Genomic DNA, 17,631 nt, shown 5'->3' on the forward strand with positions numbered 1-17,631 from the left:
TCTTCTTGTCCTAATTGTCAATTTAAACTCTTCTGATTCTTTTGCAATAATTGAAGTCAATGATACATTTACCTTCCACCACTTGTAGATCAATACATGTGACACATTATATTTGCAATGAAAGGAAAGAGATAAGAACTTGCAACTTTCTTCTTGTGTTTGTTCATTTAGATTGTCTCAGGAAGATCACGAGTTGTACTTCACATGAACAAAATGGTCTGTAGTCAATGATAGAGATTGGAATGAGCACGCAAATGACTAACTCTTCAGAAGTCAAATCTCAAACGACATAAAAGAAAACTAAAGACATGAGAGTGTGGCCTCCTCACTACCATATGAGATAAAGACTGTCTTATATTCTTAAACTAATCAAAAGCATTCTAAATTGTCTCTTAAAACTTCTTCTTGAGAGCAGATTAAGAGTTGGCAAGCCTGTTTAGCTAACCTGCATGGTTGACTTTCCAAACTGAAGAGATAAAGTTCTTAAGGTAATTGATGTCATTGGAAACAGATGTTGGAGGCACTGATGCTTATAATGTCATTAAAGTTCTTAAGGATGTAATGATCCTTCTCTTATGTAAGCAATTTACACTCCTGTTCATGATGAGCAGTCTAACTTTCATCATCTCTATCATCAGTATATCCACTATAGCTTCCTGATGATCATCCTTGGTTTCATTTGGTCAAAGGAAATATAAACAAATGATGTTTGTAGATCATGCACCTAAATGTCTAATCTTCTGATACAAGTAATGGAAGCATCATGGATTGGGTAAAGATAATAATTGTTGTCATAAATTAGAGACAAGATTACCAACTTCAGCTTCTAGAGACACTGCACCCAACTGCTAATTCTGCACCTACTGCTCTCATCATTCATGTATATATACATTGCTAGAAATCTAAGGCAAGATGGAGACAGAGAAGTGATGGAGATGAAGAGGACCTGTTCATCTTGCATCTCTTCTTTCTTCTTCTTCTTCCTTCTTCTTCTTCTTCTCCTGTGCTTCACTTCCTTTGTTAACTCCCAGTCAGACTCCTGCTCCTCCAAGCTCGGTGTTGGCAACCTCATCCCTTTCAACACCTCTTCCCTCACGTGCGTCTCTGCGTGGAGTTCCGAAGGTTTCATCCTAAGGGTATCGAAACACAATCCTTGTCGCATTCTGCAACACAACAGTCTGCTAATCTGATGCTTCAAGTGTTCGTGCATGGCCAGTATACAAAGGCAGGGCCGAGCCTGTGGAGCTTCGTCCTCTCGGCACCCGACACCGGAGCGTACGTCGCCATCGGCTTCTCCCCCGACGGCAAGATGGTCGGCAGCAGTGCGGTGGTCGGGTGGACGCCTAGCGACGGCGCGGGGACCGTGAAACAGTACTACCTCGGCGGGTACAGCTCGAGCCAGTGCCCGCCGGACCAGGGGAGCCTGCCATTAGTGCAGAGGAGCTCGCTGCTGGTGTCGCAGAACTCGCGGCTGTACCTCGCGTTCGAGCTCAACACTGCGCAGCCCCAACAGAACCTGATCTATGCCGTCGGGCCGTCGAACACCTTGCCGCCTTCCGGTGGTTCTTTGGCTACACATAGAGACAAAGCTTCCGGTACCTTGACTGCTCCTGCCAGAGGCGGCGGCGGTGAGTGCTCCTCAGGTTAAGCTCTGTCTGATCGAGTTTCTACGGACCTCCTCATCACTGATCATTGTCGTGTGCAGGGGATGATTCAGGCGAGGAGGGCGATGAGAATGAAGGAGGAGGAAAACACCCAAATGACGGGCATCAAGAGCGCGGCGGTGGCAACAGCACACAAAGCGTCGGAGGACATAGTACGGTGGCTACAGGGTCGGGTTGGGCCATTAATCTAGCGAGGAAGCACACTTTACTAACAGCCATCGCCCTGCTACTACAAATCTTCTTGCGCTGAATCTGAGTGCATGCATGTCGTCGTGTGATGTTCTTAAGCTTCTTCTCTTGTTCTTTATTTTCCTTGTAATTCTTTACTTTCTTGGAATAAAAATCCAATTCAGTAGATCGACATAGAGGAGGAGAATGGCTGCAGTCATGGTGTTTGCGTGGTTAGTGGACATCAATCTCCACTGAAGTCTTCTCGCTCAGTTTAAAACACAAACAGAGATACAGAGATGAGCTCTTTCAGTTTTGGGATCAGTTCATGTCACAGAACAGAGCAGAAGGCTCGCAGTGTCATTTGCTCTGAAACAGGCACAAAAGCAGAGCAAGTCAAAGGCAGAGTCAAATCATCGATGAACGAATATAATTGCATGCACAGGATTAATCTTCTTTGACGTCAACATTGCTCAGTAAAATATTAAGAGGCAAAGATTTACGTGCAAACTCATACCTTATCAGAGCTCATCTTCAATCTGTGTACAAGATATTCCAACCATTGTTTCTTCTACAACCACAAAAGAACATTGTCTCATTTCTACCAGAGCTAAGACACGTACTGTGGAGAGAGTTCCATGTACAGTAAAGTAATAAGCGAGTTGGAAAGCAGTATTTTGACCACTATTGCACTAAGTCAGCACCAGAGGTTGATATGGTTTCCTGCGGCCTCTTTTACACAAGTAGCTGATTCCGAAGATGGCTGTTAGCATACCACCGGCGAGGACGAAGGACCAAGTGTGCTTTGTGAGCCCCAGATCCACTGCATCAATGAAGAGGAGTGAGTTCTAGCACAGTGTGGCTCTATTGCTATATGCAGATAGGAAGTGTCTTACAAGAACCAGGAAAGCTGAGAAATAGCATGGTCTTGCTCTTTGGTACAGCTTCAGCTACCAATACGTAGAAAAGCCCCATCACTCCTGTATGGGCTTGGTTGCTGCTGTAATTGGACTCCAGAGTCAACATCTCTCCATCCATGACTTGGACTGAACCTGGCTTAGGGTAACAAGTAGACATCCCCACGATGTAGCCAGCTTCGTTCCCTGCTTCTTCCCCATCTCCATATGTCGGATTAGAAGTGCACAAGACCCGCCCGTCCTAATCATAAGCATTAGCAAGTATAAAGTAATGGTCAACCGGGAGACTGAATCATTTACGCTTAAGAAGTAAATTATGCAAAAGCATACAAAGGCCAAGAAGCAGAATGCTTGTAAACAAGAAAACTCCTGCCATGTCCATACTTTTTATAGATGATTATAGTTTTTGGCAGTGCTGTATTCAACTGAAATTACTCCGACATTGTTGTTGCATCTAATTGAAGCATTTAACTCGAGCATACCGACTTCCAGGAAATATAATTTAGCTGAAAAGCCTAACACAGATAATCATTTTTTAGGGAAGAGGGTAGGTGGAAGAAGGAAAAAACACTTGAAGGAATTACTGCCTCCTTTGATTGCACTTCTTTGAGAAATTCATTTAATTGTACTTAAATTGGTAAAACCAGATTGCTTTAATTAATCAGGCAGCCTCAAGGTAAACTATGAGTTGGAGATAGGACTAATCCATTCACTGTTGTATTTTGGGATTTCCACTGTGTTCCTTTTGTTTCCATGGCCTTCTTGAATCACTTGGTAGTCACTTTTCTGATATCATAATCATAATATAAATTATTCTCTTCCTTCACATTGCCCAAGTTTTCAAACGAATTAATCTATCTATGTTTTGCCACCACCCTAGATGTGCTTAATCAAAAGACAAGCCTCCTCACATCTGGTTGAAAAGTCGATGACTTGCACTTTGAGATACAATTGCCACAGAGGACTCTGATCACTAGAACATAATAAGGAAAAGAAACAAAGTTAAAAACCAGTCAAACCTTTCCAGTGGATCCATAGTCATATGATCCTAGTTGTTACTGTTAAACTGACAGCAAATATGCAGATCAGGTGAGAGGCAAAAATTCAGTCTAACTGCAATAATCTGAGTTGGCAACTATAAATTTGAGTTAGCAACCCCTGTAAAACAAAGTAAAAGAACGCTAATATATACAATCTTAATAGAACACAAAACTTTTAGCAGAATACATGTGCAACTTTTCGCCTGTCAGTTTTAGAATCTTTTTATGTGTCTGTCTCTTGACTAAACAAGACTGAAATCCTGATGTGGTCTAAAATTATCCATAATATCAGGCACAAAAGTGAGAACATCAGTTATGTGCTGCTAAAGAAACATGAATCCTCACCTGACCATAGAGAGTAGCACCTAGACCGGCTGAGTGCTGGTGTGCAACACCATACACAATATCACCCCCTGTGGGAATAACCAACTGTGTTCTTTTAGTATCCACGCATCCACCATTATCTTTGCAAGACTTGATTTCGTACTCCACCTGCATGTAATGTATAGCTACTGATAAGTAATTTATTAATGCAACAGATTATTATAGATATACTTCACGAGCAATCATGAACTTCTCCAATAACAACTAAAAGTATAATGTTTGATTTCGCAGCACCATTGTACCTTGTTTAAGAATCGGCAGACCAGAAATATATTGTCTATACAGATGAATACCACATCAAAAATAGAAGCATCCAGTGGGGTGGTATAACACCAAAATTTTCATAATTTAGCACTTGGTGTTAGAAAATCATGACTAGTGGAGTTAGGTGACTTGAGAAAATAACATCTATTGAAAAGAGACCCAAAACACAGCTACTTCTAAATCAAAGAGTTACTCCTCAATGGATTTGGCACATACCTTACAACTCAGATTCAAAGGATTTTCTTTACTTGGATCAACTGAATGTTCTCCTGAATAAGTTACATCGAAGATATAGATCTTGACAGGTATAATGTTTTCAACCCAGTTGAGCCACTTGACTGTGTATTTAAGATACAGAATCCTGGAGACATTTTGAATGCCTGCCCTTACTTGACATTGTGTCTGGTCATAGCAACAATGCAATCCTCCATCATAATCTTTCGGCAGAGCCCGACCAAACTCATCCATGGTCACATTGTACAGACTGCACTTGCACTCTGTGCACCCCAAACGATCCTCCACACCTCGTGTATCGATTGCATGGACATTTAATAGCCATTTCTCCTTGTAACCATCCGGAATTTTCTCAGGGTTCCCAACTTCTATGCCATAGGGATCGGGGACCCATGTGGAAGTTCTGCGGGTTTCTGAACCAAGACCATAGTACTGCCCCAGAGTACCCTTACAGATTCCAGCATTTCTCATCCATATGAAATTGGAATGGTTGAATGCTTTCAACTCTGAATTTCCATCAGCAAGGCTTTCCTTTCTACCATAGTATCTTTCTATGACCCAGTGATGAAGATAAGTTTCATGAAGGGGGACAGGAATGCCATTCTCATCAATCACCTCAGCATCAAAGCTCTTGAGAGCGATATGGCCTTTCGGAAACGGGATGTTAAAGTAAAATTTATTGGCCACAGACCCAGGATGTAGAAAGAAAGGAGGAGAGAGGAAGACTGCAGATTTGATCGACCGATCTTTTTGCTGATTCATTGTTGATACACTGTCTGCTATACAAGATAACAGCACAAGTAACAACAATAGCCATAGCTGGTTACGTGACATTTTACCTGGAAAGAGGCAAGCAAATCAGCAGCTGTTAGTATTAGATTTAGACCCATACAAATTAGACAGCTAAAAACCTGTTTAGGCACTGTAAATAGAAAGGGTGACTGAATGAAGAGTTCTTCATGTTTGCTAACTCACATTTCAGTCAAAGGCCCCTCGGATTTAATTATTAAGAAACACCAGGCTTGACAATCTTATCCCAATGTCATTCAAAGTCTCATGACAACCCAAAAAAGAGGATGCAATAGATGAATAGGTGCTGCATGACCTGTTCTTGCCCTCTCATGTCAAAAGCCAATTCTTTAACCATAGCTCATTTTCAATTAAAGAAGCTAGTTGAGTGTCTCATACAACCACAATGGTGAGTCAAACAGATGGTATGTGACCTTCAATCAGATAATCTAGTTGAAAATGTCAAACTACTCTACCGGGTAAAATACAGGGTTAGCAGACCTTCTGAAAAGGAAATCTGTAAATTCCTGCTTCTTCTGCAATAACCTTGGAAGCTATAAGGCAACATATTCTCTTACAAGGATTAATTGGTTGAATCAGCTATACAGCATGAATCCAACATAAACCGAGGAAGCGATGCAGATCATGTATTCAGACGTGCATGCCCTCAATCCACAACTTGTTGTTCATCTTTCGGCTACAGACTCCTAAATCCGACTCGATACATCAAAAAGTTAGGAAACATGCGTACCACAAAATACCAGCAAAATCTGATCTTTAAATCGTGAAATACATTAATTAGCAATAACTTTGGCAAGAATTATCGCAAGAGAAAAAAGGGCATCCGACTCTTCCCACCAAGACAGTACGAAACCTGGTAAATCATGTGCCAAATCCATAGATATCACAATCGAGGACAAACGATTAAGAAACCGGGAGAATCAAACGGAAGAAGGGAAAGAGAGAACACTCCCACTCCCCCAATGGTTGATCAAACCAGAGACAATAAAAAGAGAAGAGGGTTCATCAAAGTTTGGCTCTTTTACCGTTCTTCACCTCAACGCCGGAGCGGGGACGCAAGCGCCGAATCCTCTCTGGTCGCTACGACGGTGGCTAGAGAAGATATAGTAACCTCGGGCACGGAGACCTCGGGAGGCGCCAACGTCATGGAGACTTAACGAAATGGCGCCACGAAGGCCGCTCGATGTCATGCCTAAGCGGTGGCACATTGCACGCTGTCTCTTGCCATTTTGAATGGAATATTTACTGGACGAGATTTTTGAAAGAGAGCATAGATTAAGTTAGGCTTAATAACACCATCATTTTTCATGTTGTTCAATATTCTTTTTTTATTATTTTTTACAAAAGACATCTCCTATTTTATTTTTCTCAAATAGGTCCCTAATTCAAATAATACACAAAAATATTCCTCGCTAATCCCAATAACAATTTTTTTCTTTAATATTTTTAAATATTTTTTATTAGTTTTAAATCATGTAATAGTGGATATGATGTAGCAAATCTTAGCCACTACTATCATGAACTACCTACCAACTTATCTCCATGTGAATGCATCATCATCAACGTGAATTTTTATGAACAGTATGACATACCCACGAACAGTCCAATATCTGTTATAAGCAGTTATAAGCATTTGTAACCAAAAGACACAACCATCCTGAACAGATAATATAACAACCATCATTGATTTAAGTGTCGAAGGGGCATTATCATAATTCCCCTCCCCCATTTAACTTTAACTATTTTTCATTTGGTTTATTTATAATGGCTTTAAGTGTGTTTAATAGTATTTTTATAGTGATATTAAAAATACTATAAAAATACTAAATACTATATACTATTGCCTACCCTTACCATTCTTCCTTGGAAATGTTCATCATGATCATAGGTGTGATACCATATATCTCTAATAAAATGATGAAGCATGCATGTTCACAGACACTAGAAATTATCCCCTCCTTTGCAAGGTTTATATGCTTGGGCAATTCATTTAACTAAACTTAACACACATCCTGCAGGAGATTGCTCATGGAAGGTAGAAACCTGAGGATTTCGGAAAGCATGTCACTACTTGCAGCTGTAGCAGTGTAGTAGTAATGTGGATCTGATGATAGGCCTCCTCTCTCTATGCGCCGGGTTGGACGGCGGGGGAAGAAGTGGTTTATTCTTCAAGGGCTGCGAAGGTGGAAAGAGTGGTAGTGGTGGTGATGTACATACCACAAAACATATGTATCTATGCATGACAGTATCACCTTATCTTTGAAAAGAAAATAGTAAGCAGCTGCATGCAGAGAACATCCACATGGGTACATACCAGATAGGATAGAATACATAATATAATTACACACACAAACAAAGCTAGTTTCCAAGATGACTCTTGACTTGCAAATTAAAGCATATTCCATGAGGACAATTCATTCAATTATAGTTGATATAGAGAATGTGAGGTTACGGACCGCTGGTTGCCACATGCAAATTGACCTCTCTGGTGAAGAAGCTTGAGTCCGCAGCTTAGACACCTACAGGGTGGGAAATCAGTTGGATTAAGCAGACTTGGATAGATAAATCAGTTGGATAAATCAGCTTAGACACCTACAGGGTGGGAAGCTCTCTACTTCTGGAAGAGAGCTATTCTCGAAGAAGGCTGAATGCAGAGCTCTGATGCACTGCTTTGCTTCGCTATCATGAACCACCAAGGAAATGTTGACCTGTAGGGTTAAAGGGAATGAGGAATTAATCATCGGATTTAAAACACATACTTGGATTAGCAAGAAGCATAAACATGTTATTAGAAAGTACCTTTGATGCTCCCTGAGAGATCATTTGGACATTCACACCACTCTTGCGAAGAACATTGAATGCCTGAAGACCAAAAACACCTCGAAATCATGTTATTGCTGGCATGACACACTTTGTTATAAATAACTACTGAACACCAGGAAAGTGTGGGGAAAAAGAGGTCATAAATAAAAATAAAGGGAAAGGAGGAGAAAAGTTTGTGTTTAAATCGATAAGTGAGATCAAACCTTCTCTAGTATCAAAGAAGACCTCTGAACATTTCCAACAAGGGAGATTATTGATCTGTGCTGAAGGAGATTGACAACAGCAATCTTCTTGAGCTCCTCGACTACGCGATCAAGCTCCTGCATTTGATTGTTAGAGAAGGATTGAAATATCATGATTTTAAACCAATACGAAGTGTTCTTGCTATCAGAAATGCAACAAAGTATTGTACAATATGCGAGGTTTGTTGCAGAAAGAGATGAGCATCCTTTCAACACTATCTAGATCTGACAATGTAAGATTATCTCATAGCTGGTCTCCATAGATGTACATACATCTTAAGAATAAGAAATACCAGGTTGATTGTTACAAAATGATGATCAGATGTTGTGGCTGAAATTAGTTAGCAATGAAGCTCAGCAGGCGCATGCACACAAAATGCCATGTAGAGTGCACGTTTAATTTGACAGAGAGGTCTCTGATGGTTCGAGAGGAAAATCAGACTCAACTCAGACCTGCTGAATTAATTCTCTACTCCAGAGTTTAGATGGATCCAATGTCAAAGATACACTGACTTCGCTTGTGGCCACACTGTCGACAGAAATTCCTAAGTCTTCAAAAATAGAGAAAACCTGTATAACACAAAAAAGAACCAAAGTGATAACTATAATTTTACAAATAACAGACAACTGCAGATCTGAAATGATCACTACTATACCTTTGCTAGAAAACCATATTGTCCAAGCATTCGAGTGCTCACAATGTCCAACATTGTAATATTTGACTTCAACACAATGCTGGTTAGTACAGCCTGAGTTACCCAAGAGAAAGGTAAGTCTATGAGAAAGCTAGGAACAGTATCATTTCTGCATAAGTATCAATATAACCAAAGTATTTCATTACAGACCTTGCTCATATCTCTCACTTTATCGATGACAGTTCCAGGAGCTTGAGGGTTGTATGAATTCTTGACCCTAACAGGTATATCGCCTTCTCTGGCAGGCCGCATTGATTGGGGATGCAACACCTGGAGGTGAAAAAATGACTAACAATTTCAAGCAAATACATGGAAAAACAGAACCTAAACAAAGAGTTTATGGCTTCTTGCTATAACATCAATCAAAACTGTTTCTAGCCTATAAGGCAATCCATCAATCTTTGCATCCCTCAAGTTTTGCAATTCTCCAAAAACAAACTTCTGAAGCATGTAAACAAATAAAATCATACCTGTGATCCAAAATAGGCAAGTTCAGCTGCCTCTTCAAATGTCAAATGAGGCACAGGCTTTGCATTTGGATATATATTAGGATCACATGTTAAAACACCATCAATGTCCTTCCAAACCTGTCGCAGATTATTCAAAGATATGAGCAGTGTAACACCATGCAGATTGCTGATCATAACATCTATCTAGTAATACAAGGATAACAAAAATTGCCAAGTATCATAGAATTTGTAGAAAATATAAAATCATCTTAAGCAAGGATTGAAATTTTGTACCATACCGGAGTTTCGGAATTCGCTTGATATGATACGGTATGGTACTACTGTATACCGAGCAGTACATTTCGGTATACCGTTCGGCGTGTGTGCGTATATATATAAGTAAAAAAAAAAGAGGGCGGGGCGACTACCTCGTCGCCCTTTTTAGTGTGTGGGGAGAAGAACATGAGCAGAAAACCGACGCGATATGTATATATGTATGTATATATATATATATATATATATATATATATATATATATATGTATATATATATATATGTATATATGTATATATATATATATATGTATATATGTATATATGTATATATGTATATATGTATATGTATATGTATATATATATACTATAACGTCGCCTCTTTTCTGCCCGTGCGAAAAAGGTGGTTTCTTCTCCCCGCATAAGAAGAAGGCGACCATGCCGCCTCGTCGCCTCATTTCTTCTGCTTGTGTGGAGAGAAGAAATGTCACCTTGATGCTCGGTTTCTTCTCCCCACAACGCCGAGGATTCTTCGTGGACAACACCGAGGCCTCGTCGCCTCAGACGAGGAGGGAAAACAGCGTCGATCTCCAGGTTCTCCTCTTCTTCTCCCTCTTCTTTCTTCTCCCTCAGTTAATACCACCCGGTAGCGGGCGGTGACGACTGATTTAAGACGGTAACGGGGTGGCAACAGCCCCAATCGACGGTACCGCCCGATAGCGAGTGGTCTATGTACCGGTCTACTGATGTACCGGTACATACCGCCCGGTACAGATGGTATTATCCAAAGTTAAAATCCTTGATCTTAAGCAGGTACTGTTCTTAATGAATCAAATAGAAAAATACATCAACTAAATGAATTGCTCATGTAAAATTTTAAACTGACCTGAATTTCACGTAAACCCAAAGCTTTACCTATAGTTGTGGCAGTCAAGTCACTTCCACCCCTGCCTAAGGTAGTTACTGCACCAGATTTCCAACCCTGTGATCAGAAAAGTATACACCAAACCTTGAGTCCCAATTGCATAAGTACATTGGTGCTACAAATGCATTAAGTTAGCCCATTACTATTGACCTTTCCAAGAAAACCAGTAACGATTGGAATTGCTGGATCATTAGTCCAATCACCATGCAACCTCTTTGCAACAGCAGGATAAGTTGCTTCCAAGATATCAGCATTTGTAAAGTCATCTGTGGTAATAATACCAATGTCGAATGCATCATACTGAAAAATATTTAAAAGCCACATAAGTAGCCTGTCTAAATGTCTTCCTAAACAAGATAGAAACATAGGAATGAATTATTGTGGAGAAGTTAACCCATATAAAACAACAAGAGCTTGGAATTCTTATCTGCAACTTATCATAATTCAACAAGGAAAACCAGATCTCAAAAATGTACACAAAATGTAATTAAAAGAGGAAAGTGTATGAATATAAAGTACATAAATATATATAAGACCAAGGAATTTGTTAATCTTCGGCTGAGATGCATGTATAAGCTAGTAACTGTAATTGTGGGTAATACAGTTCACATTATGCAATATTTTCAACAAAAAAAGAAAAGACAATAGTAAATCATACAATCTATTACGTTTTAACTGCTGATATCACCATCCATCGTATATTGAGATTCAGCAGGCATATTCTTTTTCCAATTGACACATCAGCGCATCTAGTATAAAGCTGACCACACAAATCAATTATCTAATTGTTTGAGGAGTTAGTTAAATAAAACCAGGCAGCATAAATTTATCAGATAATCCTTCAGTAGTTAGGTACTATCTAGCCATTTGTCTTCCCATGTGAGAATTTATATGAACCGAATTTTATGGTTTTCTTGGCAACCAAAAAATATCTTTGAGTTTGGAAATCCATGGGTTGACTTTTAAATACTAAATAATTACAAGAATGCGCCAATCTGATTTCATTTATTAGTGCATTGAATTTTAATAATACTCCTTGTTTCACTTTTATAATAATTGAGAAATTTCAAATGGTTGTTCCAGTGTCAGTTAAGGTACCGCTTGAAAGAAAATTTTAGGTTTTGTCAAAATCTCTCTCTCAACAAAATTTAAAATTGTATCAACGCTTTCTTAACTGCAATAAACAAAATGATGGTTCCCAGATGCTGAATTAGTGGTATAAGATGAACCATCATACGTGATCATGCAAACTCTTCAATATGATTTAGCCCATTGAAGGCAGGTGGCACATATAGTGCCAGATGTAGAATTTGACTCAATTGAAAATGTTAAAAACCAATGAATAGATGGTCTTCTACTAACTAAACTTGAAGGAAATATGAAAGTTAGAAAGGCTGGTCACCTTTAGGTTAGCAGAATTTTCCATACAGATATGAAATAGAAATACAAAACATTCAATCAAAAGAAACAGTGAGTTTACCAGAATAATTCGTTATAGCCTTGAAAATGCAAAATCCGTAAAGACTAATAGAACTTTATTCAGTAATTAATCAGCTAAAGTATCTCTCTTATCATTTCATGAGAAAAAACAAGTATCTCTTTTATATTAAACACAAAAAAGCATAAGCATGTTATACAAGAACCTTCCAAGAAAAATAACAGTCACTCAACTATTAACAATCAATTTTGACCAACAGGAAAATGTGCTCATTGACTAGTAACCCCCTGAGTACATTCCTTTCACATGAACTAGTGAAGGATGTAATTTCTGATACCTGTCGTGCTTTAGTGCCAATCTTGTTTAAATATGCTGCAAAAATTCTCGTAGACATGCATTCACCAAAGGAAACGAGATAGTCACTTGTGCGAGGTGTTAGTTCTTTCATCATGGCAATGCCTTTCAGAAGTTGCTCTAGTTCAACCAGAAAACCTGCAAATTATAACTTACAAAGCTATAGATATATAACAGCCAAGAAAAAAACAAGTATTTTTTTCTGAAAAATTTCAATCGCTTGTTTCCGGTTAGTTATTCTTTAATTCATTGTTCTGTAACCCTGATAGCTAGACCGGCTACCCAGGGAACTTTTCAGATTGAGTTAGGTTGTACTGGGATAATTTATGAAATTTGACCTAAACCTTCAACACCATGAAATGAGACATTATATGGATCAAGCAAACAAATTGCACAGTCCAAAGCTCCTAAAATGAAACATATTTTTTTCATAAATTTCTTTGAGTCATGTAAAGATAATTTGGGTCTTTTATTGCTTTTACAACAGAACATATAATTTTGGCCGAGATCTAAGAAAAAAATATGCATATGATATACTACTTCTAGATCAATTTCAAAGAAGTCAAATATGTGATATATGTTGAGGTAGAATCTAAGATTTTGAACCATGTCACTCAGGTTCACTTTAAATTTTGGTAAAAATAGCTTTGAATGAGTTTCACCAACATGGGAGGGACATCTTAGCTGAAAAAAGGGCATGGGGGACAGTTTTACAAAGCCCCTGAGACATCTGAAGATCAGTTTCAGACTGAACAGAATGAAACTATTGTAACTACCCAGCTGAAACTAAAATCATCATACTAAACCCTACAGGAACTTAGATATTCACATCTTCAGCCAATTTCCGCCTGAAGTAGCAGAAACTTAAAGCATTATCACTGTTTCCATTTGAACTATTTTGCCTTTGCACAGAAGATTTAATGTCTACAAAGATATTAATTGTTCTGCACTTCCAGGTATGTGGAACTGTGTCCTCATGAGAACTAATATATGCATTCAAGAAACCACAATCCAGAATCACAAGAACTAGAAATTTGTGTGTTTTGTACAACTATGATTTTTAAATGATTAGTACATGAGAGTGCTTGGCCAGCACTGAGTTCAGTTCAACCAGATAAAGATAGTTATAAACTAGTTTCCTAATTCTGCTGCTAATATCATTATCGACCATCTCATGATGTTGTCCATCAATTTTCCATTATAATATTGATACTATTAGCTAAGTACATGAGGCCTTTTTAGGAAACTGATATTATCAGCATGATTACATGAAGCCTTTTCACTTTTTAAGATTCTACTTAATGGTATGCTGCAAAAACTGATCTTAGAGATAGAATAAACGTCCATTCTAAACCTTCGAACCAAACAGTTGATGCATGAAGATGATAAACAGTGAGCTCACCAGAAATAATTGTCCTATAAAGCCCAAGCTCATCAACTGTCCTGAACCATGAAAAAAGACAAGTTGCAGCAACAGCTGTATAAAAATTTAAATAACTGTAAAATAAAGAAAATGTAAAAAAAGATTCATACTTGAGATGCAACTCTTTCACAAAGCTTAACTCATGCAATTCAGATACATTAGAAACACCACAGCAAACCGCCTTTTCTCCAGCCTAAAAGCAAACACAGATAAAACTAAGACAAAATTATCCAACGCTATATTGGAAAACAGAGAAGAAATGGACATATTACCAGCAAAAGATTGTTTGTCGTCTTGCCCATGGCAGAGAGCACGATCACTGGTCGTTCTTCGGGAAAGCTAAAAATGAGGCCAGCAACCTCTTTCATCCTCTCAGCTGAAGCTACTGACGACCCGCCAAACTTCATCACGATGCTGAGCTGGGCAGGATTCCCGCCACTACCTTGCCTCAAGGCCACATCCTTCTCCACAACGTCCACAACGGCAGACACCCTTCTCTCGCAACGCACCTTCAAAACTCTCCTCTTTCCGCATATCCCCTCCCTCTGCCGACAGAGTGACCTCGAAGACGACTCAAATCCGAGCTTACTCTGGAAGCTCGAAGAGAAAGAAAGAGAAGTCGACAAATCCCTCTTAACCACAACACAACAGGATCGACCACCAAACTGTGTGGCCACTGCCATCGCTAGGGGTAAAATCAAATCTTGTCGCCAATCCTGAACCAAATTCAAGCTAATACACGATCCATATCATGAAACATTTATCTAAAAACGTACGTTTTAATCCAATTCAAACATCTAAAGCCAAAAGAGGACTCAATTCAAGATTCAAGAAAAAGGCCGAGCGAAACGCATCAAGAATATAAAGAACCACATAATGAATACAGCAAAAGGAAAGCCTAATTCGTCACAATGGGAAGGATACGGACGAACGGGAGGGCCGAAAGAGGACCCAATTCAAGAAAAATTCGTGATGAATCCATCGGACATAATGAAGTAGAGCGAAGGGAGGCCTAATTCGTCACAATGGGAAAGATTGGGAAGGACGAGAGGGATCACGAAAGGCGCGAACCCATACCTCGAAGAACGTAATGGGAAGAGGGAGAAGGACGGCCCTCGTCGGGGACGAGACAACGAAGGAGAGAGAGAGAGAGAGAGAGCGCGAGCGGGGCGGCGGAAGAGTGGTAGGCGGGCGGGAGAAATAAATAGAGGCGTACGCGGCCGCTTGTTTTCGGAAATCGACGGCGGGGATTGGACTACCGAGTGGGACCCAGAAACCCGAGGCGTGGAAACTGCCGGCTCAAAGGGGTCAGAGGTACCGTGGGTGACGAGATCGGGACGTGTGACGCGAAGTTGCCGCGATGAGGCGGGGGACAGAAGTCTGGTCACTCTCGGCACGGCATTCGTTACGGGCGACGGCGGAACAAATAAGAAGCAAAAAGTCGAGACATGGAAAGAAATACGATACGAATCTTTATTGGTCCTTACAAATGGCGGTGATAATAGCCACTTAATGCCCGCCATGAGCTGTCGCGCACATCTATTATGGAACGCGCATGAACAGTAATATCTTATTTTAAGAACGTACGGCGCTTCAGAAGCTCATAATAGAACATAAGGAACTCGATAGATCACGGATTAATTATATAATTAATTATCTTTAACAACTTAATTTTTATATTTTTTAAAATTCATATTCTGATTTCTATACTTAAAAAATAAAATATTAATATTTCGAATTAAAAAGATAATTTGACAGGGTTACAAACTCAAAATAGAAAGAGATTTTGTTGGACTAAGTAAGTCAAATGTTTCATCTTACTAAAAGGATCGTAATGTATCTTTTGAAAATATAACGATCATGAGTTAATATGTAAGGATTAATTATATATTATTTTATATAATTAATTATTTTTAATATTTTGATCATATATTTTTAAAAATTATATTGGGATCCATATAGTTATGAAAGTGAAAATTAAGATCCTTATATAGAGATACTTAAACATGTTTAAAAAGATAATTTTACGAAGTTAAAAATTAAGAGAGAAAAATTTTGTTGGAGTAACAAAGTCAAATGTTTTACTCTGATAAGTTTAAGAATCTCAATTTAACTTTTCAAATGATAGGAATCGAGATGTTAAAGATAGCTAATTATAATATATAATTTATAATTAGTCATATATATAAATATATATATATATATATATATATATAATTTAAATTTGATATTGTTGAATCCTGAATTTTGATGATGAAATCAATTGATGAGTTTATGGACTAATAAGCATTTGAGATAAGTGACGTAGGAGAAACTTCGATCATAGACTCAAACTATTGAAAGACAAATCATTGAAGTATGAGAATCAGACGTTGGGTCAGAAAGCATCATGTTAGAAATTGAGCATCGAGCTAGAAAGATCGAGTACTATGCCAAGAAGATCGGATGTTGTGAGAAGTCAACATGTCGATGGATCGGACAATACGTCGAAGGAAAGGACAATGCGTTGGAGGTTTGGACGAAATGTCGGATGAACAAATGACATGTCGAACAACGTGTTGGTAAGTCTTCATCAAAGTTGTTTAGAGTCTAATTGAGTTAGTTTTGGGGCATTACCATGCTAACTTGATTAAGAGCCCATTGGGCCTGAACCAAGGTCGAATCGGGCTTGTTGGAAGGCCAATTCAGTGACCTGGGATTGGGTTGGGCGGTTGTACCATCGAGCTTAGGCGATGGTACCGCTTGAGAGCTAGAAAGCATGGTTTGTATTTTTCTGAAAATCCTGATAGTAGTATCACCCAAGCAAGCGATAGTACTACCAAAGCCCAAGTTCCCATGTTTTGTTAAGCGACAAGCAATGGTACTACCAGTGCCCAGGTTCCTAGGCTCTATATGACGATAGTACCGCCCAACGCAAGTGGTAGTACCATCAATATCCCGAAAATATGAGGATTTGAATATTTGGCTCAATTTTTGAAGTCATTTTGGATCTATAAATACCCCACACTCATGCTTGGTTGGTGAAAGCATGAAAACCTTGTGATTTGAAGTATGTAAACTCTCTTGAAAAGTATTGAGTCTCTTCATCTTTAAGTTTAGAAGTCATTCTAAGGAAGGTGTGAAGTTTTCTTATAAAAGAGGTGTTAAGGTTCTCTCCTAAGCCTGTGAAAAGGAGAAAGAGTTGTAATAAGTATTTAATCTTTGCTTATTGAAAAGAAGATCGGTAGTGAAAGCCGGTGGTAGACGTAGACGTAGGTCGAGACATAGGTCTACGTAGGTCGAGACGATCGAACCACTATAAATCTGGTTTGCTCTTTATGTTTTTCCTTGCTATTACTAACTGATTTATTTGATCATTACCCTTACTCACATTGTAAGTTAAACGCATTTCAGATACATATTTTTTGATAAAATTTTAAAATCAAAACTTTATTTCGAAAGCACTAATTCACCCTCCCGGTGCCTTTACGATCCCAACAGATACAACGATAAGGTATAAGATGATGTTTGATCTCTTTGTAAATATTTT

General features: G+C 38.8%; 3 protein-coding genes across 6 annotated transcripts; 1 reads left to right on the top strand and 2 right to left on the bottom strand.

Moving 5' to 3' along the window:
- Positions 1-923: 923 nt before the first annotated feature.
- LOC103993458 (cytochrome b561 and DOMON domain-containing protein At3g07570-like) lies at positions 924-2,019 on the top strand. The gene is made up of 3 exons (XM_009413534.3): positions 924-1,136; positions 1,217-1,628; positions 1,706-2,019. Exons 1-3 carry the CDS (start codon positions 930-932, stop codon positions 1,912-1,914), a joined length of 828 nt encoding a protein of 275 aa, XP_009411809.3. The 5' UTR covers positions 924-929; the 3' UTR covers positions 1,915-2,019.
- Positions 2,011-5,505, bottom strand: LOC135618924 (uncharacterized). Its single transcript, XM_065120393.1, has 5 exons — positions 4,654-5,505; positions 4,135-4,281; positions 2,729-2,990; positions 2,350-2,655; positions 2,011-2,201 (listed from the first exon to the last, which is right to left on the bottom strand). The coding sequence occupies exons 1-4, from the start codon at positions 5,503-5,505 to the stop codon at positions 2,525-2,527; spliced, it is 1,392 nt and encodes a 463-aa protein (XP_064976465.1). The 3' UTR covers positions 2,011-2,201; positions 2,350-2,524.
- On the bottom strand, positions 5,370-15,437 carry LOC103993455 (aspartokinase 2, chloroplastic-like). Of its 4 annotated transcripts, none has more exons than XR_010489219.1 (18): positions 15,421-15,437; positions 14,375-14,818; positions 14,213-14,295; positions 14,082-14,122; positions 12,663-12,817; positions 11,038-11,187; positions 10,849-10,944; positions 9,712-9,828; positions 9,392-9,511; positions 9,203-9,295; positions 9,000-9,116; positions 8,508-8,624; positions 8,281-8,343; positions 8,078-8,189; positions 7,938-8,000; positions 7,525-7,656; positions 6,507-6,726; positions 5,370-5,510 (listed from the first exon to the last, which is right to left on the bottom strand). XR_010489219.1 is itself a non-coding variant. In XM_065120392.1 (15 exons), the coding sequence occupies exons 2-15, from the start codon at positions 14,783-14,785 to the stop codon at positions 7,993-7,995; spliced, it is 1,683 nt and encodes a 560-aa protein (XP_064976464.1). In that variant the 5' UTR covers positions 14,786-14,818; positions 15,180-15,295; the 3' UTR covers positions 7,714-7,992. The 4 variants fall into 4 exon arrangements, 1 of the variants encoding a protein (XP_064976464.1); XR_010489217.1 differs by lacking the exon at positions 15,421-15,437 and adding an exon at positions 15,180-15,295; XR_010489218.1 differs by lacking the exons at positions 7,525-7,656; positions 15,421-15,437 and adding an exon at positions 15,180-15,295.
- Positions 15,438-17,631: the final 2,194 nt, after the last annotated feature.

The sequence above is a fragment of the Musa acuminata genome, chromosome BXJ2-8 (genome assembly GCF_036884655.1).
Source record: "Musa acuminata AAA Group cultivar baxijiao chromosome BXJ2-8, Cavendish_Baxijiao_AAA, whole genome shotgun sequence".
NCBI classification, from domain to species: domain Eukaryota; kingdom Viridiplantae; phylum Streptophyta; class Magnoliopsida; order Zingiberales; family Musaceae; genus Musa; species Musa acuminata.

What these genes read in the sequence shown, in the direction of transcription:
- LOC103993458 (XM_009413534.3), top strand. Translation starts at nt 930, where the DNA reads ATGGAGATGAAGAGGACCTGTTCATCTTGCATCTCTTCTTTCTTCTTC. An exon ending in CCGAAGGTTTCATCCTAAGG is followed by an intron (nt 1,137 to 1,216) that starts GTATCGAAACAC and finishes GTGCATGGCCAG; the next exon opens with TATACAAAGGCAGGGCCGAG. An exon ending in TCCTGCCAGAGGCGGCGGCG is followed by an intron (nt 1,629 to 1,705) that starts GTGAGTGCTCCT and finishes TGTCGTGTGCAG; the next exon opens with GGGATGATTCAGGCGAGGAG.
- LOC135618924 (XM_065120393.1), bottom strand. Translation starts at nt 5,505, where the DNA reads ATGTCACGTAACCAGCTATGGCTATTGTTGTTACTTGTGCTGTTATCT. An exon ending in GTGCTACTCTCTATGGTCAG is followed by an intron (nt 2,991 to 4,134) that starts GTGAGGATTCAT and finishes GCTTATGATTAG; the next exon opens with GACGGGCGGGTCTTGTGCAC. An exon ending in TCTCAGCTTTCCTGGTTCTT is followed by an intron (nt 2,656 to 2,728) that starts GTAAGACACTTC and finishes TCATTGATGCAG; the next exon opens with TGGATCTGGGGCTCACAAAG.
- LOC103993455 (XM_065120392.1), bottom strand. Translation starts at nt 14,785, where the DNA reads ATGGCAGTGGCCACACAGTTTGGTGGTCGATCCTGTTGTGTTGTGGTT. An exon ending in TTGCCTATTTTGGATCACAG is followed by an intron (nt 9,512 to 9,711) that starts GTATGATTTTAT and finishes TTTCACCTCCAG; the next exon opens with GTGTTGCATCCCCAATCAAT. An exon ending in AATATGGTTTTCTAGCAAAG is followed by an intron (nt 9,117 to 9,202) that starts GTATAGTAGTGA and finishes TGTGTTATACAG; the next exon opens with GTTTTCTCTATTTTTGAAGA.